The sequence below is a fragment of the Mobula birostris genome, chromosome 10 (genome assembly GCF_030028105.1).
Source record: "Mobula birostris isolate sMobBir1 chromosome 10, sMobBir1.hap1, whole genome shotgun sequence".
NCBI classification, from domain to species: domain Eukaryota; kingdom Metazoa; phylum Chordata; class Chondrichthyes; order Myliobatiformes; family Myliobatidae; genus Mobula; species Mobula birostris.
Genome location: NC_092379.1, coordinates 17,535,736 through 17,561,886, shown reverse-complemented (window position 1 = coordinate 17,561,886; position 26,151 = coordinate 17,535,736). Strand labels below are relative to the sequence as shown.

At 51.4% G+C, this 26,151-nt stretch overlaps 1 protein-coding gene across 1 annotated transcript; it reads left to right on the top strand.

The window, feature by feature from the left end:
• The first annotated feature begins 2,344 nt into the window (after nucleotides 1-2,344).
• Nucleotides 2,345-26,065, top strand: LOC140203538 (uncharacterized). The gene is made up of 7 exons (XM_072269597.1): nucleotides 2,345-4,197; nucleotides 4,272-4,520; nucleotides 14,070-14,346; nucleotides 14,473-14,579; nucleotides 21,606-21,739; nucleotides 23,273-23,549; nucleotides 24,102-26,065. Exons 1-7 carry the CDS (start codon nucleotides 2,842-2,844, stop codon nucleotides 24,774-24,776), a joined length of 3,075 nt encoding a protein of 1,024 aa, XP_072125698.1. The 5' UTR covers nucleotides 2,345-2,841; the 3' UTR covers nucleotides 24,777-26,065.
• Nucleotides 26,066-26,151: the final 86 nt, after the last annotated feature.

The window sequence follows — 26,151 nt, the reverse complement described above, 5'->3', positions numbered from 1 at the left end:
ATATAACTACAGCTGTGAAGATCCCTGCTGTACCCAGTGACCCTGTGATCTCTGTCTCAAAGACTGATGTCAGACTGTCTTTCAGGAGGGTGAACCCTTGCAAGGTGGCAGGCCCCAAGAGAGTACCTGGTAAGGCTCTGAAAACTTGTGCCAACTATCTGGCGGGAGTATTCAAGGACATTTTCAACTTCTCACTGCCACTTGCTTCAAAAAGGCATCAATTATACCAGTGACTAAGAAGAGTCATGTGAGCTGCCTTAATGACTATCGCCCAGTAGCACTCACATCGACAGTGATGAAATGCTTTGAGAGGTTGGTCATGACTAGACTAACTCCTGCCTCAGCAAGGACCTGGACCCACTGCAATTTGCCTATCGCCACAATAGGTCAACGGCAGACGCAATCTTAATGGCTCTTCACACGGCCTGAGACCACCTGGACAACACAAACACCTTTGTCAGGATGCTGTTCATCGACTATAGGTCAGCATTCAACACCATCGTTACCACAATCTTGATGATAAGCTACAGAAGCTGGGCCTCTGTACCTCCCTCTGCAATTGATTCTCGACTTCCCAACTGGAAGACCACAGTCTGCGTTATTGATGACAATATCTCCTCCTCGCTGACAATTAACACTGGCGCACCTCAGGGCCGTGTGCTTAGCCCACTGCTCTACTCTCTGTATACACATGACTCTGTGGCTGGGCACAGCTCAAACACCATCTATAAATTTGCTGATGATAAACCATTATTGGTAGAATCTCAGATGGAGGTGAGGGGGCGTACAGGAGCGAGATTTGCCAACCAGGGGAGTGTTGTCACAGCAACAACCTTTCATTCAACATCAGTAAGATGGAAAAGCTGATTGTGGACTTCAGGAAAGGTAAGATGTAGGAACACATACCTGTTCTCATAGAGAGTTCAGAGGTGGAGAGAGGGAGCAGTTTCAAGTTCCTGGGTGTCAAGATCTCTGAGGATCTGACCTGGTCCCAGCATATCAATGCAGCTATATTTCATTAGGAGTTTGAAGAGATTTGGTCTGTCACCTAAAACACTCGAAAATTTATACTGATGTGCTGTTGAGAACATTCTGACTGGCTGCATCACTGTCTGGTACGGGAAAGGGCGGGGAGGGTGGTGGCTACTACACAGGACCAAAAGAAGCTACAGAAAGTGGTAAAATTAGTCAGCTCCATCATGGGTACTATTGGAAAATGTAAATGCACACATTGTATTTTCTACAGTATTTACTATGTAACCACTGTTAGCTCATTAAAAGGTATTCACTATGCAGCCATGACTTTTGACCTGTTCACTATTAATTCATGAGAGAACTAGAATGAAATCAAGTGGAAAGATAACGGTGGCGGGTAAGATGATGAAATATGTGGCAGTATGTCGATGCAAGACCAATTAAGAAATAACTGTGGTTAGGGATGAGAAGACATATGCTCTAAAAATGTAAACTGGGACATAATTAAGTTGGGGAGTAAAACAATAGTGGAAAGTCAAGAGCGGATATATTGATGATATGTAATCACAGTCCGATTGGATATGATAATGTAGCTAGATAGGAAAATTGCTATAAAAAATGCGATGTACAAAGATCGGCGGACAATTGGCGACTAGCTCACTGACTGTCTCAGCTTTGATTTGCAAATTGGAGTTTAAAACTTCTTAAAGAATTTTGTGCATCTCCTTGTCGTTTGTGAGAAACGAGAAAGCACGACAGTACCAGCCTCCATAGCATCCAAGACATCTTCAAGGAGCGGTGACTCAGGAAGACGGCGTCCATCATTAAGGACCCCCACCACCCAGGACATGCCCTCTGCTCACCGCCAGGAAGGAGGTACAGAAGCCTGAAGGCACACATTCAGCGATTCAGGAACAGCTTCTTCCCCTCTGCCATCCGATTCCTAAATGGACGTGGAGTCCGTGATAATACCTTACTTTTTAAAAAAACTACATATCTGTTTTTGCACTGTTTTAATCTATTTAATATGCATTTATATTCTTGCTATAATCGAACTATTCTTTCTATATTATTATTGGGCTGCTGCTGAAAGTTAACAGATCTCACAATACATGCCGGTGATGTTAAACCTGATTCTGAAGAATATGCCCCCAGGTTCAAATAGGGTTCTAATCGACCCTCATGCCCTCAGTGCCGCGGGTAATGATTTTAAAGCACACTTTCACTGTATCTCGGCAATGAACCAATTCCATCATTGGATCCCCTCGGTCCTGGTTACGCCCCCTCGGCCACCCCATTGGGCAGACGGAAAGCTGCCAATCAGGAGCCAGGCGCCGGGAGCTATGGAGACGTCACGGGGGTGGGACGGGCGCTCGGGTCACGTGTGTGGCCGCTCGGGCCAACGGGCAGCGGCGGCGCCTATTTCCCAGTGGCGCGGCCCAGCTGCTCGGCGCTTCGCACCGGATTCTCCCGCGATCCCGCCCCGCCGCCGGGGGCGGCTGCCTGCACCCGAGTGCCGTCCGCCGAGCACGCGTCGGAGCGGGAGACCTCGGGCGGACGTGCGCCCACACAGCCGAGCATGCGCAGTGGCATCGGATCAACCTACGTTACGTGGCTCGGAGGGCGCTGGCTGATCAGATAGAGCGGTTTCACATGCCCCGATGACTTGTGGGATGAGAATCCGCCATCCGCCTGCTGAAGCTTTTCGTCACAGCCTGCGCTGTTTGTCCTTTTGGCTATCTGGGATTTTGCTGAGATAGACTCACTTTGTACGGCCGTCTCCACACCAGCGTTGGGACAGAGAAAGTTGAAGCCAAACACTCACACTGAGATCTTGCAGAGTGACTTGACAGCGGCCACCGCCCGATGGGAGAAAAGCCTGACGACGTCCCTGTAGTCAGACCTGCCTTCGAGGGCGGCGAGGCTGTACAGTGGATCGCACCTGCCCGGGAGGGCCAGTTGCCCTGCACGCTATGCGGGAAGGCGTTCGCTAACCAGTCCAAGCTGCGCCGCCACTGGCTGGTCCACACCGACGCCCGGCCCTTCATATGCGCCGACTGCGGTAAGGCTTTCAAGAGCGGCTCGCAGCGATCGCGGCACCAGCGGATCCACACCGGCGAGAGAAGCTTCATATGCACCGACTGCGGCAAGGTCTTCGCAAACTGCTCGCTCCTGCAGGCGCACCGGCGCACCCATACCGGCGAGCCACCCTTCTCCTGCATTGACTGCGGAAAAGCCTTCAGCCACTCCTCGCAGCTGCAAAGGCACCGACGCACCCACACCGGCGAGCGGCCCTTCTCCTGCCCCGAATGCGACAAGACCTTCGGCCACTCGTCGCACCTGCACAGGCACCGGCGCACCCACACCGCCGAGCGGCCCTTCTCATGCCCCGACTGCGGAAAGGCCTTTTTCAGGTCCTCTGACTTGCTGGAGCACCAGAGGGTCCACACTGGGGAGAAGCCCTTCGTCTGCCCCGTATGCGGGAAGGACTTCGCCCGGCTGTCGCAACTCAGGGCCCACCGGCGGATCCACACGGGGGAGAGGCCCTACGCCTGCCCCGACTGCGGGAAGAGGTTTAGCAGGGCTTCCATCTTATTGCAGCACCGGCAGGTCCACTCCGAGGAGCGGCCCTTCCCCTGCCCCGACTGCGGCAAGACCTTCAAGAGCCCCCTGAACCTGAAGCAGCACCATGTGATCCACGCCGGGGAGAGGCCCTTCTCCTGCGCCGTCTGCGGGAAGGCCTTCGCCCGGTACTCCAACCTGCAGGCCCACCGCCGGGTGCACACCAGGGTGAAGAGGTTCGCCTGCCCCGAGTGTGGCAAGGCTTTTGCACACACCTCGAACCTGCTGGCGCACCAGCGCATCCACACCGGCAAGCGACCCTTCTCCTGCTCCGAGTGCACCAAGACCTTCATCTACGCCTCGCACCTGGTGGTGCACCGGCGCACCCACACCGGCGAGCGGCCCTTCGCCTGCCCCGACTGCGGCAAGGCCTTCACCCACTCCTCGCACCTGCAGGCGCACCGGCGGATCCACACTGGGGAGAAGCCCTTCGCCTGCCCCGTCTGCGGCAAGTGCTTCACCCAGTCCTCGCAGCTGCAGACCCACCGGCGGACCCACACGGGGGAGAGGCGCTACACCTGCTCCAACTGCGGCAAGGCCTTCGCCCGCTCCAACAACCTGCGGACGCACCAGCGGGTTCACGCCGAGGAGACGAGCTTTGCCTGACGCCGGTGGGGCGACGCCCTATCCCGCTCCTTATACCTGCTGACGCACCGCACACCCACCTCAACCAGCAGCCCCGAAGCTTCGCATGCCCCGACTGCGGCACGGCCTTCAACTCCTCCCGGCTCCTGCCCCACCGGGTGGCCACGTCAGGGAGAAAGCCATCGCCTTCCACGATCGCGGTAAGGGGCTTCCTTGGGATGGTCACCGCTCCAGAGCCACCGGCAGACCCGCACGGGTTAGAGGAGTTTTGGCTGTCCCGACTGCGGGAGGGTCTTCACTCGGTCACTCGGTTCTCCCAACCCTTGGCCCACCGGAAGGTAGGGTCATCATTTGGGCGAGGGTGTGGAGTTTCCTCGGGATTTCCTCTCGGCTGCTAGGCTGTGTTCCCCCACATTCCACAGGGTAGGCCGCACACCCCCGCGGTGTATTGGCTGAGAATAAAACCCGAGGAGGGTGTGGTGTAAAATAAGGGCGGGGGGGGGGGGGGAGACTGCACATATCATGGATATGTGCCCCAGCCGGCCGTTAGTCAACTTTGTGGGAGGAAGGAGGCGGGATACCGGTAAACGTGAGCAAGTCACAGGTTACAGGAAGTAGCAGAGCACAGACCCTTCCGTCCGCATTGTTGTGCTCTCGCCTAATCCCTTCTGCCTCTCCAATGTCCAAATCAAATCCAAGTTTCATTGTCATTCAACCGTACATGAATACAGCCAAACGAAACAGTGTACCGCTGGGGCAAAGGTGCAAAATATAGGCAGCACATGAATCAAGGTAGCAAGCAAAATAAAACAGTCACGCAGAATACCCCCATATAGCTCAAGTCCCAGAGTGACACGTCCTGCAGATTGACCATCTGCGAGGCAGCTTGTTGTTCCACTGATCGAACACTGGAGGGCAGCAAAGACGGGAGAGGCCAGCCACCGACCCCAGCATGGACGCCGTGCCACACCACCTCCAGCCGTCCCCGCTCCTGGACCGCAATAGTAGGCAAGCCCACGGCTTGAGGCCCAGTCCGTGCTACAGACGAGGCCACGCGGCGACCCAGCCGCCTGTCGCACCACCAGACGTGGTTAGCGGGCCTGCGGCATCTTGTATTATCACTGACCAACGGGGTCTTGCGACCGCGAGAGAAATGTCCGAGACACTCGCCCACAGTTCCACTGCTAACTCGGATGCCTTCCTGTAGCGGTTCTTCCAGCTCCTCCGACCCATGAGTAGCTCGCCGATGGGGTAGACTGGCAGGCCCCAAAGTTCTTGGAGTCCAGTACCACCTTTCGATCATTAAAAAGTCATTTAACAAAGGGGGGAAAAATCACCTTTAGTTGGCCCCCCCTGAGAGACTGCTACGTCCACATGCACTGCCATCTTACCGGAAATACCTGGACTGAACTCCACCCGCTACCTCCCAGCCCAGCTCCGCATCCTATCGATGCCCTGTTGCATCCGCTACAAACTTCTCCGCTGTGCGCAGCAGCACCAGTATTTGTGTCGGCTACCCACATTTCCTCTTCCCCGTCCAAGTCATGTTTTGGGGTTGTCACCCCTGGGTTGCAAACAGGCGGGTGAACGGGTGACTGTCAGGAGAGGGAAAGGAGTTGGGTAGCCCCATCTGTGGGTGCAACAGGGGCACCTGGGTGGTATGTTGCTGCCCAGGCACCAGACACAGGGATGTCTTGGATTGGGGCCATGGTATTCAAAGGGGAGGGTGAACAGCCAGGTAAACTGGTGCACCGACATAGACGGGAAAGGTGAGCAGGTTCTGAAGAGAGATCTTAGGGAGCTTTGGAAGAAAGTTGAAAAGCAGGAACACTATATAACCATATAACAATTACAGCACAGAAACAGGCCATCTCGTCCCTTCTAGTCCCTGCTGAACTCTTACTCTCATCTAGTCCCACCAACCTGCACTCAGCCCATAACCCTCCATTCCTTTCCTGTCCATATAGCTGTCCAATTTAACTTTAAATGACAACATCGAACCTGCTTCAACCACTTCTGCTGGAAGCTCGTTCCACACAGCTACCACTCTCTGAGTAAAGAAGTTCCCCTCATGTTACCCCTAAACTTTTGTCCACTAGGTTAGTAATCTCTGGGTTGCTGCCTGTGTCACACGTCAGTGAGGGTAAGAACAGAATGATTTGGCAGGTGGACATGTGGCTGAGGAATTGGTGCAGACTTGCGGATCATTGGGACCTCTTCTGCGGACGGTGTGACCTGTATATAAAAAAAAGGGGGCGGGTTATGCCTGAACCAGACCAATATCATTGCGGGTGGCATTGCTAGAGTTGTTGGGGAGGGTTCAAACAAATTTGGCTGGGGGGGTGGTGGTGGTGAGAACCAGAGTTATAGTGCTGAGGATAAGGTGGTTGGTTTACAAACGCTAACCACGTTTGGTGGTGCAACAGGTGGTTGGGTTGCCGCGTGGCCTCGTTTGTAGCAAGGACTGGGTCTCAAGCCGTGGGCTTGCCCACTATTGCAGGGCAACTTGTCGCAAGGAGAGGCTGGTGACAGGGCAAAGTTAGAATGAGTTGCAGTGTAAAAGGTGGACAACATTGAAATTGGTGAATACAGGACTGAAAATGTATTTGAATGTGTGGAGTTTATGGAATAAGGTAGATAAACATAGGCATAGTTACAGGTCAGCCGGTGTGACATTGTGGGCATCACTGAATCATGGCTGAAAGGAGATCATAGCTGGGAGCTTGATATCCAAGGATACACGTTGTATCAGAAAGACAGGATACACGTTGTATCAGAAGGACAGGATACACGTTGTATCAGAAGGACAGGATACACGTTGTATCAGAAGGACAGGATACACGTTGTATCAGAAGGACAGGATACACGTTGTATCAGAAGGACAGGATACACGTTGTATCAGAAGGGTAGGCAAGTAGGCAGAGGGGGTGGGGTGGCTCTGTTGGTTTTTTAAAAACAAGAAGAAAGCAAATCATTAGAAAGAGGTGACATAGGGTCAGAAGGTGTTGAATCGTTGTGGATAGAGCTAAGGATCTGCAAGGGTAAAAAGACCCTGACAGGAGTTGTATACAGACCCCCAACTAGTAAAGATATGAGATGGAAAATGTAATGTTTTGATGGTCATGGGGAATTTCAATATGTAGGTAGATTTGGAAAGTCGGGTTAGTACCGGATCTCAAGAGGGGAAATTTCTGCAGTGCCTACAAGATGGATTTTGAGATCAACTCTTGGTTGAGCCTGCTAGAGGACCAGCTATTCTGGATTAGGTGTTGTGCAATGAACTGGAGTTGATTAGAGAGCTGAAGGTAAAAGAACCTTCAGGGACCAGTGATCATAATATGATGGAATTCACCCTACAGTTTGAGGAGGAGAAGCTCAAGCCAGTTTTATCAGCATTACAATAGGGTAACGGGAATTACAGAGGTATGAGAGAGGAGCTGGCCAGAATTGATTGGAAAAGAACACTGGCAGGGATGATGGCAGAGCAGCTGTGGCTGGAAATTCTGGAGACAATTCAGAAGGTGCAGGATAGATACATCCCAAAGAGGAAGAAGTATTCTAAAGGCAAGATGACACAACCATGGCTGACAAGAGAAGTCAAAGCCAAAGAGGTGGGGTGTATAATTGAGCAAAAATTATTGGGAAGCTTTTAAAAATCAACAGAAGGCAACTAAAAAGTCAGAAAGAAGGAACAGATGGAAAATGAAGATAAGCTAGCTAATAATAAAGAGGCCAGCAAAAGTTTCTTTGGTTACATAAAGTGAAAAGAGACAAGAATATATATTGGACCGCTGGAAAATGATGCTGGAGAGGTAGTAATGGGGGACAAGGAAATGACGGACCAACTGAATAGGTATTTTTGCATCAGATTTCCCTGGGGAAGACATCAGCAGAATACCAGAAGTTCAAAGGTGTCAGGGGGCAGAAGTGTGTGAAGTTGTCATTTCTTGGGAGAAGTTTCTGTGTAAACTGAAGGGTCTGAAGGTAGGTAAGGCACCTGGACCACATGGTCTACAGCCCAGGGTCCTGAGAGAGCAGGCTGAAGAGATTATGGATGCATTAGTGATGATCTTTCACGCTTCTTGTATGGTTCCGGAGGACTGGAAGAATTGCTATTTAAGAAGGGAAAGAGGCTGAAGAAGGAAATTATAGGCCAGTTGGTCTGACCTCAGTGATTGGGAAGATGTTGGAGTCGATTATTAAGGATGAGGTCTCAGGGTACTTGGAGTCACCTGATAAAATAGGCCAAAGTCAGCATGGTTTCCTCAAGGGAAAATCTCGCCTGACAAATCTGTTGAATTCTTCGAAGAAATAACAAGAACGATAGACAAAGGAGAATTGGTGGATATTGTGTACTTAGATTTTCAGAAGCCCTTTGACAAGATGCCACACATGAGGCTGCTTAACAAGGTAAGAGCCCATTGGTGTTACAGGAAAGACACTAGCATGGGTAAAGTGGCTGATTGGCAGGAGGCAAAGAGTGGGAATAAGGAGAGCCTCTTCTGGCTGGCTGCAGGTGACTGGTGTTCCACAGGGGTCTGTGTTGGGACTGGTTCTTTTTACATTATATATCAATGATTTGGAGGATGGAATTGATAGCTTTGTTGCAAAGTTTGCAGACAACATGACAATTGGTGGTGGGGCAGGTAGTTTTGAGGAAGTAGAGAGGCTACAGAAGGATTTGGACAGATTAGGAGAATGAGCAAAGAAACGTCAGATGGAATACAGTGTCGGGAAGTGCACTTTGGTAGAAGAAATGAAAGGGTTGACTTTTTCTAAGTAGAGAGAAAATACAAAGCACAGAGGCACAAAGGGACTTGGGGGTCCTTGTGCAGGATTCCCTGAAGGTTAATTTGTAGGTTGAGTCTGTGGTGAGGAAGGCAAATGCAATGTTAGCATTAATTTCAAGAGGACTAGAATATAAAAGCAAGGATGTAAGCACTGGTGAGGCCTCACTTGGAGTATTGTGAGCAGTTTTGTGCCCCTTATCTTAGAAAGGATATGCTGACATTGGAGAGGGTTCAAAGGAAGTTGGTGGAAGTGATTCTGGCATTTTATTCACTGGAATCAGAAGATCGAGGGGTGACATAATTGAAACCTATCAAATATTGCAAAGACTCGATAGTGGATTTAGAGAGGATGCTTCCTAGGATTGGAGAATCGAAAACCAGAGGACGCAGCCTCAGATTGGAGGGGCGTCCTTTTAGATGAGGCGGAATTTCTTTATCCCGAGGGTGGTGAATGTGTGGAATTTGTTGCCACAGGCAGCTGTTGGAGGCCAGGTTGTTGGGTGTATTTAAGGCAGAGGTTGGTAGGTTCATGATTTGTCAGGATATGAAGGGATACGGGGAGAAAGCGGGAGACAGGGGCTGAGAGGAATATTGGAACAGCCATGATGAAATGGACTCGATGGGCCAAATGGCCTGATTCTGCTCCTATATCAGATGGTCCATTATAAAAATTGCAACAGAATTAGCGGAGAGTAAGTTAATTACTGGCAATATATCGGGAAAGCAGCTCCTGTCCCGATCCATCAGTCGTGGTCAGACGTAGTGAATATCCCTCCACATGAACCACTGGCACACTCCTGGGCCACTCTCCCCCCACTTCTGACTTTCACCCCTCTCACCCCTTCTCTTCTCCTCCCCTGAGCTCTTCACGTGCTCATCACCTGCCTCGGATCTTTCCTTCCCTTTGTTCCCTGGTCCACTGTCTGATCCCCTTGGGTTCCTCCTCCTCCAGTCCTTTACGTCTTCCAACTGTCGTGCCTCACTCCTTCATAACCCATCGCCCATCCCCTCACCTTCCCCCCGCCCCCCACCGACCATGCCATTTCACTTTGGCTTCTGCCGCTTTCTTTTCTAGCCCCGTGGAAGCTTCTTGGCTCGAAACGTCGACTGTTTATTTCCCTCCCCACCCCCACCCGGATGCTGCCTGACCTGCTGTGTTCCTCCAGCTTTGTGTGTGTGTGTGTGTCTGAAAGTTTCGAGAGTCTGCATTCTCTGGTGTTTATGAATCCCTGCCAGGTCACCCCACTCGGCCTCCGACACTGCAGGGAAAACAGTCTCAGGCTCTCCAAACCCTTTCTGATGCCAAGCCCCCCCCCCCAGTAAATCTTCCTGCACCCTCTCCAGCTTATACTTGCTCTTGTTGTGAGGTTGGAACTGTATACAGTACTCCCAAGTGCAAACTCTCCAACAGCTTTTTATCGTTGTAAAACTAAAGGGTTGGGGGGGGGGGGTTGTTGTGGAGCAAAACAAAATCTAAACTTGTTGCACACTTTTCTGGTACAGTTGTTGGTGGTTGGTTCTGTCGCCGGATGATTGAAGGGAAGTAGTGGTTTCTGAAGCTGGTGCTTTGTGCCTCGAGGCTTCTGTACCCAGTGCCCAATGGGAGTTGTGAAAACGTGGCATGGAGCCCTCAGTGGGGGATGATGGCCTCGTTTAGATGGGAGAGATGCATTTAAACGCTTTAGATTTCGGCAGCACTGAGAGGGTGGAAAGAATGTGAAACCAGTGACTGGTTCAGGTATCTGAGGACCTGAATCAGGTGACTGATGCCAGCTTCAGAGTTAGATTTACCATCACTGCTGTATGACGAGAATTTGATTACTTGGGGCAGTCGTGCGGTGCAGGACAGACATTGCCATCGCTTAGAATGAAGATAAGTCGTGCAAAAGAGGAATAGGCTGAGTCGTACAGGTGGTAGGCCGTTTAGAACGGAGTTGAGGAAAAACTTTTTCACCCAGAGAGTGGTGGATATATGGAATGCTCTGCCCCAGAAGGCTGTGGAGGCCAAGTCTCTGGATGCTTTCAAGAAAGAGATAGATAGAGCTCTTAAAGATAGCGGAACCAAAGATTATGGGGAGAAGGCAGGGACTGGATACTGATTGTGGATGATCAGCCATGATCACAGTGAATGGTGGTGCTGGCTCGAAGGGCCGAATGGCCTACTCCTGCACCTATTGTCTATTGTCTATTGCCCTGATTGGCGAAAGTGGCTGTCGATCAGGAGCCATGCGCCGGGAGTTAACATCAGAAATAGGAGCAGGAGTAGACACACGAGTCTCTTAAATATCCCCAACGTATCGGTCTTTCAGACACCTTTCCCCACTGGCGCTGCCTCCGTCTGGAACTCTCTTGACTTCAGTAAGGCAAAGCACATCACCCTCCACCAACGAACACAACACACCATGTGTGTGGCACGTCTGCTAGAACACCCAGCAGCGTGAACCTCGCACCCGCTCTCTTAATCCTTCCTCTAATGAGGCAGCAGGAGCTGTACCCAAGATACTCCAAGCATGGTCTCAGGGGAGTTTTATCGAGCTGCAATGCAACGTTGCTGATCCTGAAATAAATCCTCTGACCAATGAAGGCTAAAGCACTATTCGTAGTCAGCCTATCAACTTGCGCAGCAACTGTAAGCGATCTCGGAATGTAGAGCCAAGACCCCTTTGCTGCTTCCCTGCTAATGATCCTGTGTTTAACCCTGTCCTCTGTCTTCAGATTCGACCGTGCACACCGCATCACTTTGCACTTTTCTGTATTAATCTTCATCTGCCATCTCTCAGCCCAGCTCTGCATCTTATCAATGACCTACAACGATCATCTACACCGTCCACAACACCAACACTTGTGTCACCTGCAAAGCTACAAGCCCACATTTCTCCTTCCTTATCCAAGCCTTGTATAAAAAAAATCTCCAAAAGCAGGGGTCCCAGAACAGAATGAGTGGAGAGGTGGTGAATTTACTGGCAGCAGATCCGGGGTGAAGCACGTTCAGGGCAAACACTCAGACATAGTGGAGATCCCTACACGCTGTCCATTCAGAAAACGCCCGGGGTCCTGCCCTCCAAATATCCATATTTGCGACCCCTGCCCCGCCCTCCAAGTATCCCATTTGCGACCCCTGCCCCACCGTTGCGTGGGAACCAATGGCCAAGTGGTGTCCAACGCGCAGGTGATTTAGCGTGGAGCTGGGGCCCGGACGTCTGAGCACGCGCAGCTTTCGACGGGTTCCAGGGGACGCCGGCTGACCAAATAAACCGGCTTCACAAGCAAGAGAAAATCAGCAGACGCTGTAAATCCGACCAGCACGCCCAAAATGCTGGAGGAGCTCAGCAGGCCAGGCAGCAATGAATCCGGCTTCTGGTGACGGGCGTTGTGGGATGTTCTGCGGATGAGCAGAATTCCTGGGGCTATGTCCAGATCTCTGCTGAATATTCTTGATGCAAGTGTTCTTGAATACTTCGATTTCAGCGCCTGTATTTGTCCCCTGCCCCCTTTAATATTTCAGCTTGATGTGCCTTTAAGAAGCAGACAAAAGGGAAATTCGCTGGGATGGGAAAGAATTAATTGGATTTGGGGCTCGGGACCAACTTAAAAAGTGAAATTTGATTCGAACCTCGGCATCTTATTATAAGTTTTGATTTATAACTGAACATTTCCATTGGAATACTTTTTTAAAAAATTGTAGGCGTCAAGCCACCCAGACAGGTCATGCCATACATAGTGGTAAAATAGAATTACGTGCTACAATTACAGAGGAAGGCGATAACGTTTATCACTGTGAATGTGGGCAGATGTAAATAAAAATTCTGCAAATCTCCCACTGGCCACATATTTTAATTCCCCATCCCATTCCCATTCTGATATGTCTGTCCACGGCCTCCTCTACTGTAAAGATGAAGCCACACTCAGGTTGGAGGAACAATACCTTATATTCCGTCTGGGTAGCCTCCAACCTGATGGCATGAACATTGACATCTCAAACTTCCGCTAATGCCCCACCTCCCCCTCGTACCCCATCCGTTATTTATTTTTATACACACATTCTTTCTCTCACTCTCCTTTTTCTCCCTCTGTCCCTCTGAATATACCCCTTGCCCATCCTCTGGGTCCCCCCCCCTTGTCTTTCTTCCCGGGCCTCCTGTCCCATGATCCTCTCATATCCCCTTTGCCAATCACCTGTCCAGCTCTTGGCTCCATCCCTCCCCCTCCTGTCTTCTCCTATCATTTTGGATCTCCCCCTCCGCCTCCCACTTTCAAATCTCTTACTAACTCTTCCTTCAGTTAGTCCTGACGAAGGGTCTCGGCCCGAAACGTCGACTGCACCTCTTCCTAGAGATGCTGCTTGGCCTGCTGCGTTCACCAGCAACTTTGATGTGCGTTTCTGCAAAGTGAAGCCGCTTTCAAACGTTCATGAAATGAAAAGTTTCTGAATAGCAAAAAAAAAACACTATAAAGAGCAGTAAACAGTAAAGAGTTAAATCAAACCAGTATTTAGTGTGACCAGCCTTTGCCTTTTAAAACTGCATCTGTTCTCTGAGGTACACTGGTGTGCAATTTTCATTTCATTTTCACATTTTTTATTAATTATTATTGAAAATCAACAACAAAAAAAAATTGAAATAATCAAGTCAATATATCAATATGTAGAATAAGAGTCAAACTATCAACCAAGCTGAACAGTATATCGATAATAATAGAAGGTGTGCATTTTAATAAGAAAATCGGCCGGTAGGTTGTTCCAAGCATCTGGGAGAACTTGCCACAGTTCTTCTGCAGACTTTGGCTGTCTTGCTTGCTTCCCTCTCTCCAGGTAGTCCCAGACAGCCTCGATGATGTTGAGATCAGGGCCGTGTGGAGGCCATACCATATAAAAGATGCAGTTAACCTCAGACTGTCGCACAGTACTGAAGAAGTTTTCTGTTTGTCTTTTCAGGTATCAGGCGCTCTGCTGGGAAAGACTCCCTTCACGTCAGCGTCACAGAGCTCGAACAGTGTGACAGGAGAGAGAAGGCTGAGGCCACACAGTCGCATCGAGGTCTTGTAGAATGAGTCGAGAGCGCTGGTATCTGACGGACGGTGCTCCCTGCCCGCCGGGAGGAGAGCCCGACGACGCCTTCGCCTCCGAGCGCAGCGGGTGTGTACGGAGGGGCGGACCCCGCCCAGGGCGGCCCGTTGCCCGGCACGCTATGCAGTAAGTCCTTCGCCCGCCTCTCACACCCGCAGGCGCACCGGGGAGGAGCCCTTTGCCCGCCCTCTCGGTGGGAAGAGCCTCACCTAGTCTTCGCGGTTCCAGAGACTCCAGTGCACCGTGTGGGGGAGAGGCAGGGCCCGGGCTCTGAGCGCGGCGGGGTCTTCGCCTGCTCCCTGAACCCGGGTTCACGATGAGCTGTTGGTGCCGGAGAGGCAATGCCTTCGCCCACCCCTCGAGCCCGCTGGAGCATCGGCGTGCATGCGCCGGCGAGCGGAACCGTTCCTGCCCCGACTTCATTGGCTGTCCCAGCTCCAGGACCACCGGGCGCAGACCACGCCGGGGAGAAGCCCTCCGCCCTCCACGGGCTGGATCATCGCAGCTCCAGAGGCCAAAGTGTGGACCCTCACGTGACAGAGGTGCTCTGCCTGTCCTGACTGCAGGAGACCCCTCACTCACCGTCGCTGGGTGCGCTCTACAGTCGGGGCTGGGGGACGTTGTGTGCTGTGTGTGTGTCAGGGTGGGGGGAGAAGTTTGTGTGCTTTCCTGGTGGCCCCTGTTCTTCCCCTCAGCTGCGAGTTTTCTCCTGTGTTATATTGAGTTTATGCCCCCCTGATAGAATCGTGAGGGGGGTGGGGGTAATGATGCAGGTCCGAGTCAGTTCCTCCTTTGGACTGTGCCTCTGGAAGTGAACTTTGTGGGAATCGGGAGATAGGATCCATCGGAAGACGCAGGATAGATACATCCTAAAGGAAACCATGGCTGATAAGAGAAGTCAAAGCAAAAGAGAGGGGATATAATAGAGCCAAAGCTCGTGGGAAGTTGAGAGGACTGGGATGCTTTTAAGAAGGCAACTGAAAAAGTGAATATGAAGGTTAATACGAAAGTAAAGTAGCCAATAATATTAAAGATGATACCGAATGTTTCTTCAGGTATACGAGGTGAGAGTAGATATCGGACCCCTGGAGAGGTAGTACTGGGGGACAAGGAAATGGCAGTAGAACTGAATATCACGGTTCACCGTGGCAGTCGCAAGTAGTATGCCAGACAGGCGGGAGAAGTGAGTGAAGTTGCTGTCACTAGGGAGAAGGTGCTTGGGAAACTGAAAGGTCTGCAGGTAGATAGATCACTAGGGCCTGAGGACACAGCCTTAGAACTGAGGGACAGCCATTTAGAACGGAGATGAGGAGGGATTTCTTTAGCCAGAGGGTGGTGAATCTGTGGAATTCGTTGGCACAGGCGGCTGTGGAGGCCAAGTCACTCCATGTATTTAAAGCAGAGGTTGATAGATTCTTGTTTGGTCAAGGCATGAAGGGATACAGGGAGAAGGCGGGAGATTGAGGCTGAGAGGGAAATGGATCAGCCATGATGAAATATTGAAGCAGACTCGATGGGCCAAATGGCCTAATTGGAACATAGAAAATCTACAGCGCATTACAGGCCCACAGCATTGTACCGACCATGTAACCATGAAGCTGCCCACAATTTCCCTACTGCACAGCCCTCTATTTTTCTAAGCTCCATGTACCTGTCTAAGTCTCTTAAAAGACTCTATCGTATCCACCTCTACCACCATCACCGGCAGAGCATTCCACGCACTCACCACTCTCTGTGTGAGAAACTTGCTTCTGACATCCCCTCTGTACCTACTTCCAAGCATCTTAAAACTAAGCCCCCTCGTGTTAGCCATTCCAGCCCTGGGAAAAAGCCTCTGGCTAGTCACACGATCAATGCCTCTTATACACCTCTATCAGGTCACCTCTCATCCTCCGTCACTCCGAGGGAGAAAAGGCCGAGTTCACTCAGCCTATTCTCATAAGGCATGCTCCCCAATCCAGGCAACATCCTTGTAAATCTCCTCTGCACCTTTTCTATGGTTTCCACATCCTTCCTGTAGTGAGGCGACCAGAACTGAGCACAGTACTCCAAGTGGGGTCTGACCAGGGTCCGAAATAGCTGCAACATTACCTCTCGGCTCCTGAACTCAAGTCTCCCATGTCTCATGGTCTTAAACCTGGCTGGCCGTTACAGATTACAGCACTGCTCTGGCTCTTTTGGCCCACAATGTTATGCTGTGCCTAATCCCTTTTAAAGTTGTCTGTAGTATCTGCTATCACCGCACTTGATGACACATCCCTGTGTAAATAAAAACTTTCCCCACACATCTCATTTGAATTTGCCCCCCCCCCACCTTAATTCTGTGCCCTCTCGTGTCTGACGTTTCACCCTGGGGAAAAATACTCTGGCAGTTCCCTCAATCTGTACTTCTCATGATCTTCTTACCCTCTGAAGGCCTCCCTGCAGATGATTGTCTATCTGTGCCTCTGATAACCTTAGAAAATTTGAGGTTTCCCTTCGTCGTCCACTGCTCCAGAATCACAGTCTCCATTGCCGGTATCTGAAACGTCCCAGAGTCAGTTGTGCTTCCGTGCCAAGCATAAAGCCCAGGACAACAGTGACTTACAAGATAATAGTGCAAACAGCAATCAACAGTTAGCATAACGATCACGTGTGCAAACGCCAATAATCAAACTTAAATAAATGTGAACATATAGACAGACTATAAGTAATTTTCAACAGAACAAGGAGAGATGGAAAGACCCTTTAACAGATATTGTGAAGGGATATTTACGGCATTACACCTGAGTGAGGAAATGGATAGCTACAGGGAAGAAACTTTGGAAATGATGTGTAGTGCCGGTGCTGATGGACTTGTAGTGTCTCCCTAATGGCAATTTGGTGACTGCTAGGATGGGTGGAGTCAGCAGTAATTTTTCAAGCTCTTTTCTTCACTCTGGCAATGAACAGGTCTTTTAATGTTGGTAGCTGATCTTCTTCAATGAGTGGGTACTCTCTGCAACCTGGACTTGGAGAGGGTGGAGGCAGCAGGAAACTGAACGGTGATAGAGATGGTCACAACACTCAATGCTGGCTGAGTAAAAATTCATCAGGATATGCCCTGAGATGTTAAGTTTCCTAAACTGCTATAGGAAGAGCAATTTCTGCTGGGCTTTCCTGGTGTTGAGTGTAAAGTGCTTGACCCACCTCACTGGTAGACCCAGGAATTTGAATGACTCAGCCACAGACACAGTCTGACCATTAATTTCCAAGGGGGCGGGGGCAGGTAGGGTATTGTCGGTGGAAATCAACCCTCATTTCCACTGTCTTGTTAGCATTCAGCTCCAAGTTGTTACGAGCACACCGTGCTATAAAACAGTCTACCTCCCTTTGGAAACAGGTCACATCGTTATTAGAGGTGAGACTAACTGCACTTGTGTCATCCACAAACTTTAGGATTTTAATGGATTTGTCTGTGGAGGTACTGTCATTCGTATAAACTGAGGGGAGGTGGGATGAAAGAAGTGCATCTTTACCACACCCCCCGACTTTCCGCAGGGATCGCTCCCTCCGTGATTTCCTTGTCCATTCGTTCCTCCCCACTCATCTCCCTCCCAGCACTTATCCTGGCAAACAGCCAAAGTGCTTCACCTGTCCTCGGGGTGGAGGAGCAGCATCTTATATTCCATCTGAAGGCATGAATATCAATTGCTCTTTACGGTTTAAAAAAAATCCTCTCCCCATCCCCTCTTCTATTCCCCACTCTGGCCTTTCACCTCGTTTTTCCTGCCATCAGTTCCCCCGGTTCTCTCCTCCTCCTTTCTCCTACGGTCCCCTCTCCTTCTTCCCCAGCCCTTTACCTTTCTGGCCCACCTGGCTTCACCTATCACCTTACAGCTAACCTACCTCCCCTCCCCTCCCCCACATTTTTATTCTGTCGTCTTCCCCCTTCCATTTCCGTCCTGAAGAAGGGTCTCGGCCTGAATTCTCCACTGCTTATTCCCCTCCACAGACGCTGTCTGCCCTGCTGAGTTCCTCCAGCATTTTGCGTGTATGTTGCTCTGGATTTCCAGCATCTGCAGACTTTCTCCAGTTTATGTTGTGCTCGTAGGCATTGGATTGGACAATTGGGAGCCCAGCTTTACGTACTGAAGGTTCAAAGGTTCATTTATTAAAGTTTGTATGCAGTACACAACTCTGAGATTCGTCTTCTCCAGATAGCCAGGAAACAAAGGGAAAACCTTGGTAGTCAGTTCAAACAGAAACGGCAGCCCCCCCCCGCACAAAAAAAGAAAGACAACATGACCATAAACCGCCCCCCCCCACACACGCACGCACACACACACACACACACACACACACACACACACACACACACACACAGACACAGACACAGACACACACACTCACACTCACACTCACACACACAGCAAGAACATTGGCTCCAAAACATCCCCCTCTCCCTGCATTAGAAAAATGAGAAAGAATGGTGACAATTGGAATATAAAAACCATAAAACTGGGAAAGTGCACAGTCCAACTCGGTAAACGCAGAACCTCGTTAACTTCCTCTGACATCATTGAAAGAGAGAGACGCCAGTCGAACGAGCAGGCCTACCCTCGAGGCACAGCGAGCTGCTACACAGGATCCTTCTCAGGCAGCAGAGCGGTCCCGCCGGGCAGCTGGTGCTGAACCCTCGCCTTCCATATTCACCTTGATGCTTCAGTCTTCCTCGGCACTTTAGTCGGTGACAGGGAGACAAACTTTGGCTCATGCCTGCTTCCTGGCAGGAAGTGTGTAACTTGTTGACAGGTACTCTAGGGTATGGCTAGTTGGGGTAGTTTACTGTGGTGCAACTCCAGAGCAGTAGTGTTGAATCAACAAACGAGATCCTAACATGGGTGTTGGGGAGTTTAAATGTTAAAGACTATAATGAAGCCACAAGTTAACTGTATCCTCCATTGAGAGCTTTTCTCCATAAGCAAATTATAGTGGGTCAGGAAGAGGATCAGTAATGGACGTAATTTAGGCCAATATCAAACTTTCAAAGGTTTTCATAACTATTAAAGTCAGAGCAACTGTACAGTCATTAAGTCCAGGTGATCTTGTTTTTCTTGGGAACTGAAACAGTTTTGGGAACTTTAAGGCAATCCAGAGGCCTTCATAATTGCGAGGAGGTGTTAAATATCTCAGTGAAGACAGGTACTGGCTGATGTTGCCTTATATTCTGTCTGGGTAGCCTCCAACCTGATGGCATGAACATTGACTTCTCTAACTTCTGCTAATGCCCCACCTCCCCCTCATACCCCATCTGTTATTTATTTATATACACACATTCTTTCTCTCACTCTCCTTTTTCTCCCTCTGTCCCTCTGACTATACGCCTTGCCCATCCTCTGGGTCTCTCCCCCCCCCTTTCTTTCTCCCTGGGCCTCCTGTCCCATGATCCTCTCATATCCCCTTTGCCTATCACCTGTCCAGCTCTTGGCTCCATCCCTCCCCCTCCTGTCTTCTCCTATCATTTTGTATCTCCCCCTCCCCCTCCAACTTTCAAATCCCTTACTCACTCTTCCTTCAGTTAGTCCTGACGAAGGGTCTCGGCCTGAAACGTCGGCTGCACCTCTTCCTACAGATGCTGCCCGGCCTGCTGCGTTCACCAGCAACTTTGATGTGTGTTATTGGCTGATGTGCACGGTGCCTTAGAGACACCGTCAGGGCCTGCAGCTTTCCTAATGTTCTGCCTTCCAAATTTCACGGGGTGGGATGGAGGGAGGGGGCAAGGGAGGAAAGGTGAAGTGGGGGGGTGGTGTTGGAGTGATTGTGGAAGGGAGGGGGAAGGGGGCTCAGCATATCACAGTCAGAGGGAGTGAGAAGAGATAGACGTTGATTGTCCTTATCGAACCAGCAATAAAACTGATTGAGCTGATTGCACGGGGTAGGGGAGGGGGGGCTTAGAAGCACTTCTGCCTGAAGTTCCAGAGAACGGAACCCATGTTTTTGCAACCTGCCGGTCTCGCTGACGCCCATCAATCCTCGCGGGGTCCTGATGAACTTCATCCGCACCCTCTGCAGAGCCCCCACGCCCCTCCTGTCAGTCACAGGTTGGGATCTGGACTCTCAGTGACGAGACAGGACTGACTGATAAAGTTCCGGGCTGGGATACTCTGGGACCCGGAGGGTGGGAGAGGTGTTGGTTGTGGGGGCGCTATTGGATTAGCCCTGGACATTATCTGTGGTGTGTTTTGTCAGTGTTGGCCGTGGGAAGTGGGTGAAAATCTGGGCCATATTATAATGCTGTGGTTAAAAAATAATAAATCAGTGTTCTTTCAATGATGCAGTCTGTTTATTCCCAACATTAGAACAGTAGAAGCCCTGTAGCTCACAATGTTGAGCTGACATCGATCAACCTAACACTTCCCTCCTACACAGATCTCCAACTTTCTTTTCTTGTTGCTGGACACGAGTCTCTTAAATATCCCCAACGTATCGGTCTTTCACACACCTTTCCCCACTGGCGCTGCCTCCGTCTGGAACTCTCTTGACTTCAGTAAGGCAAAGCACATCACCCTCCATCAACGAACACAACACACCATGTGTGTGGCACATCTGCTAGAACACCCAGCAGCGTGAACCTCGCACCCGCTCTCTTAATCCTTCCTCTAATGAGGCAGCAGGAGCTGTACCCAAGATACTCCAAGCATGGTCTCAGGGGAGTTTTATCGAGCTGCATTGCTGATCTTGAAATAAATCCTCTGACCACTGAAGGCTAAAGCACTATTTGTAGTCAGCCTATCAACTTGCACAGCAACTGTAAGCGATCTCGGAATGTAGAGCCAAGACCCCTTTGCTGCTTCCCTGCTAATGATCCTGTGTTTAACCCTGTCCTCTGTCTTCAGATTCGACCGTGCACACCGCATCACTTTGCACTTTTCTGTCTTAATCTTCATCTGCCATCTCTCAGCCCAGCTCTGCATCTTATCAATGACCTACAATGATCATCTACACCGTCCACAACACCAACACTTGTGTCACTTGCAAAGCTACAAGCCCACGTTTCTCCTTCCTTATCCAAGCCTTGTATAAAAAAAATCTCCAAAAGCAGGGGTCCCAGAACAGAATGAGTGGAGAGGTGGTGAATTTACTGGCAGCAGATCCGGGGTGAAGCACGTTCAGGGCAAACACTCAGACATAGTGGAGATCCCTACACGCTGTCCATTCAGAAAAACCTCCCGGGATCCCTCCTCTCTTTCTCTGTTCCCCAAACTGATTCTGTTCTCCGCTGGCCTCATCACCTCCGTCTGGTTCAGAACATATAACCGCCATATGTTGTTTTTGCAGGAGCAGTACCATGCAATGTAGTGAGGTAGTGTTCATGGGTTCAATGTCCGTTCAGAAATCAGGTGGCAGAGGGGAAGAAGCTGTTCCTGAATCGCTGAGTGTGTGCCTTCAGGCTTCTGTACCTCCCACCTGATGGTGGCAATGATGGGGGTTGTTAATGTGTTAATGATGGACGCCACCTATTTCAGGCATCGTTCCTTGAAGATGTCCTGAATACTGTGACTCAAGGTGGAGCTGACTGAGTTTACAGATTTTTGCCCCAACCTCAGGTGATGCAGTGCACCTGTGGGAACCTGCCAGTGTACCGCGTACATGGCGTGTTGTGCTTGTTGGTGGAGGATGATGCACTTTGCCTTATTGAAGTCAGGAGTGCTCCAGACAGAGGCAGCGCCGGCGGGGAAAGGTGTGTGAAGGAAGAGGCTGGTTCAGTGGTCGCCTTCCCCAAGCCCAGGAAAGGGAATACGCTGTGGGCTTCAGGATCAGATTCACGTTCATTGTTAGAGGTCGTGAATTGTTGTGTTTCGTGGTGCCGCGGTTACCATCGGTTACAATAAAATATTCTGCAAAAGAGGACTATGGAGAGGGTGTTCATGGATTGCGGGACCATTCGGAAATCTGCTCCTCCGATGGTTGAAATGAGAAACGGCCTGTGCTGGATGGAGTGGGTCCTCAGTTCCTAACAGTAAGGCCACAGTCAGTCCGTGTGGGCAGCAACGTCTCTAGTTCCATTGTGCTGAGCACTGGCGCTTCCCAAGGATGTGTATTCATCCCACCGCTGGCGCAGGATCCAGCTCACCTGGGTCAAGTTTATGGATGATACAACAGTGGTTGGCCTCATCAAGAACGATGACAAGACGGAGTATAGAGAGGAAGTGGAGCGGCTGGTGGATTGGTGTGAGAAGAACAACCTAAGCTTGAACGTGGAGAAGACATTGTGGACTTCAGGAAGGTGCAGACAAACCACCCCCCTCCCGAATACATGGCTGCTCCGTAGAGAGTGTTACGTGCACCAAGTTCAGAGGTTTAAAGGTCCAATTTAATGTCAGAGAAATGTATACAATATACATCCTGAAAAGCTTTTTCTTTGCAACTATCCACGAAAGAGAAGTGCCCCACAGAATGAACGACATTTAAATGTAAGAACCCCAAAGTCCCCCCCCCCAGCTCTCCTCCCTCCCGCGCGTAAGCGGCAGCGAGAAACGATCCCCCCTTCCCCCAGGTTTCTGGAAGCTCACATCCCCGATGACCTCACCTAGTCCCTTAATATCACCTCCCTGAAAAAAAGGGCCAGCAGCGTCTCCACTTCCGAGAACACTGAGGCAAGCAAGGCTCTCCGCTCCCCCCCCCCCCCCCCCATTTTAACTGCGTTTTGCAGGAGCACCACTGAGAGGGAGGTCCGGGTAAAGCTGCATCTCCATCTGCTACGGCAGCAGCAGAGCATCGGACCAGAAGTCCCTACAAAGGACTGTGAGAACGGCTGAGGTGATCGTACAACACCCGTCTGCGAGATTTATCAGGAGCGTTGCGTACAAGGATCCCACCCGTCCATCCAGCTTCCTCTTTGACTTTCTACCATCGGGCAGGAGACTCCGATGCATAAGGACAAGAACGGTCAGGGTGGGAGACGGTCTCTATCCTCGGGCCATTCGGCTTCCGAACCCCCTGCCACATCGTGTTCGAACTGTCACTGGTTAATCTGTTCCGAACTTTACAATATTTAATCTAGTTAGTTATTTATGTGTGATTCATCTGTGGATTTAATCCTCACCTTTATAAATTATCACGTTATGTGTACTGCTGTACCTTACAGCCTGGTTGTCTGGTTTCTATATACATTATATGGTTATTATCATTAATTGACAATAAACGACGGCCCATTGATAACTGAATCGACCCCGGGGTCCAGGTCACGCCCCAATTAGCTGAACAAACAAAGGGGCCGAGTCCTCCCGGCGCTCCGATTGGCCAAGGCGACCGTCCATCAGGAGCCATACGGCGGGAGTCGCGTGACGTCACGACGCGGAGCCGGGGGCCGAGGTCACGTGGGCGATCGATTCGGCCAACCAACCGGCAGCTGCGGCGGCCGCTTCCCGACCCGCGGCTCATCTGGTCGGTGTTTTCTCCCCCAGCCCCCCCGCGCCAACGGACTCCCACCCTGTTCTCCGCCGGTCGACTCGCGCCTGCTCCGTCCTTGTGAGAGCCTACAATCGGGGGTGGGGGGGTGGGGGGGAGGGGTGTGCACCGCGCAGGCGCAGAGCGTTTGATGTAGAGTGGGTGGGGGGGCGCCCTGAGGGACGGCGCATGCGTAGTGCGGGCGGCGGGTCGGGCGTCACGTGATCCGGAGGGCGCTGGCTGATCAGATAAAGTTGCTTCATGGCGCGGCGCATTGTGGGATATGTGTCCGCAGGAGGCCGGAAGCCCCGGCTCATTGTCAGGTCGTCCTGGGCGCAACTTGTCCCGGGACCTCGGTTTCTGCCGCTCGCCAACCATCCAGCTACACCTGCCTTCCAGAAATATAAAACCTGCCCGGCCGCAAGGTAGTTGGGGAAGGGACTGTCTGGGTTTGGGACTCGGAACCATTTAAAAAGCAATCTTGGATGCGAACTTCGGCACAGGTTTATCAATACACACCATAAAGATTCTGTGTGTGCAAACCACCCAGGCAGATCAGGCCAGGCATGAAGTTGTAAAATGGAGCTGTGTGTTACAGTTACAGGAAATTATCATAAAATCATTTAGACGTGACTTTTTGTCCTTTCAGGTAGGCGGCACTCGACTGGGAAAGACTCGCTCTGTGTGTGTCCCTCTCCACGCCAGCGCCACAGAGCTTGAGAGAAAGTAGAGGGCAAACGTTCACATCCAGACCTTGCAGAATGAGTGGGGAGAACCAGGATCTGACTGACAACGATCACTGCCTGATTGAGGAGAAGCCCGACGACGTCCTTGTGGACATCCCTGCCGCCGAGTGCGTCAAGACTGTACGGAGGGGCAGACCCGCCGGAGATGGCCCGATGCCCTGCACGCTGTGCGGGAAGGTCTTCCCCTATGAGTCCATGCTGCGGCGCCACTGGCTGGCCCACACTGAGGCCCGGCCCTTCATCTGCGGCATCTGCGGCAGGGCCTACAAGAGCAACCAGGACTGCACGCGGCACCAGCGCATTCACACCGAGGAGAAGAGCGTGGCCTGCCCCGAGTGTGGCAGGGCCTTCACCCACTTCTCACACCTGCAGGCCCACCGGAGGATCCACACCGGCGAGAAGCCCTTCTCCTGCCCCGTCTGCGGCAAGTGCTTCACCCAGTCCTCGCAGGTCCAGAGACACCGGCGCATTCACACGAAGGAGCGGCGCTTCACCTGCTCCGACTGCGGGGAGGTCTTCGCCCGCTCCAACAACCTGCAGATGCACCGTCGCGTTCACGCCAAGGAGACCAGCTTCGCCTGACGCTGGCCCGGCAACCTATCCGGCCGGCGCGCGCCACGCCAGCGACCGACACTTCTCCCGCGAGGCCCTCACGGTCTCCTCCCAGCTCCTGAGCGCACCAGGCCTGCCTCATCTGCAGGAGGGGCTTCACTGGGTCGTCCCGGCTCTGGACCCTCTGGCATAGAAGCATTCTGAATGACGAGACTGTGGGAGGGCCTAGACCCGGTCCCCTCACCGCCTGGCCCACCGGCGGAATCATCCCACCGGGTAGGGTGGACGTGATTCTTATTCGGTTGGGGTGGGGTGACGTCTGCTTCCGTCCACCCTTGGGTCTGTATCTGAGTTTGAGCGCTCCGCCTGTGGCCCTGAAGGCTTCCCCTCGGCTTGCCACTCTGGAGAGGTAAACCGCTCCCCCGCCCCCCCCCAGTGGTGGTGGATGGACAGGGGTAGAATCTGAGGGGGTGGGGGGTAGAATATGACGTGGCTGCAAGTGAGTTTCGCGCTCCAGCCGTGTATACACGGACACCTGCCTCAGCCGGAGAACTTTGTGAGGTGGGACCGGTGATAATGCGGTTGCAGAACGTAGTGGAGTACAGGTTTGCCCCACGGTGTGGTACTGAAGCCCAGTTCCTTCAGTCTGCACAGTGTCCGCATCACCCCGTTCTCTGTACATCCGTGTGGCAATTTCACGGCCTTTTAAACGTCTTCTGTAGTATCTACCTCCACCTCTACCCCTGGCACCCATGACTGTCTGTGCAAGGAAAACACACCAACTTGCCCCACGTATCTCATTTGAATTTACCCTCTCTCAGCTTAACCCCATGCCCTCTGGTGTTCGACATTTCACCCTGGGGGAAGAGATTGCAGTAATCTGTGCTTCTCTTGATCTTATAAGTCTCTGTCGGGTCGCACTTCGGACGAATATCTCTCATAATCTTATAAACCTCTATCACATCTCCCTTCAGTCTCCGCTGCTCCAAAGAATGTACCCCAGGCTTTTCCGACCTCGGCCCCTCCAATCCCCACGGGGTCCTGCTGAGCCTCTGCACCCTCTGCAGAGGCCCCGCTTTCCCCCTGCGGCGGGCTGAAAGGCTGCAGCCATGTGGTCTTGGCGTTGACAGTACGGGACGGGCCGGGGCTCAGAGGGTGGGAGAGGTGTCGGCTGTGGGAGGTGCCGCGGGGACAGCCCGGGACAGAATCTGCTGTGTCGTTTTGTAAATGTTGGTTATGGGAAGTGGGTGAAATTCCAGACCCTATTCTAATGCTGTGGTAAAATAATAAATAAACCAGTGTTCTTTCAAACATGCAGTCCGTTTATTTCACACTTTAACACATAGACCACAGCTCAGGCCCTTCAGCCCATTGACAATTTGCTGATATTTTAAATTCAAGTGCA

What these genes read in the sequence shown, in the direction of transcription:
- LOC140203538 (XM_072269597.1), top strand. Translation starts at nt 2,842, where the DNA reads ATGGGAGAAAAGCCTGACGACGTCCCTGTAGTCAGACCTGCCTTCGAG. An exon ending in AACCCTTGGCCCACCGGAAG is followed by an intron (nt 4,521 to 14,069) that starts GTAGGGTCATCA and finishes GCCCGCCGGGAG; the next exon opens with GAGAGCCCGACGACGCCTTC. An exon ending in CGCCTGCTCCCTGAACCCGG is followed by an intron (nt 14,347 to 14,472) that starts GTTCACGATGAG and finishes TGGCTGTCCCAG; the next exon opens with CTCCAGGACCACCGGGCGCA.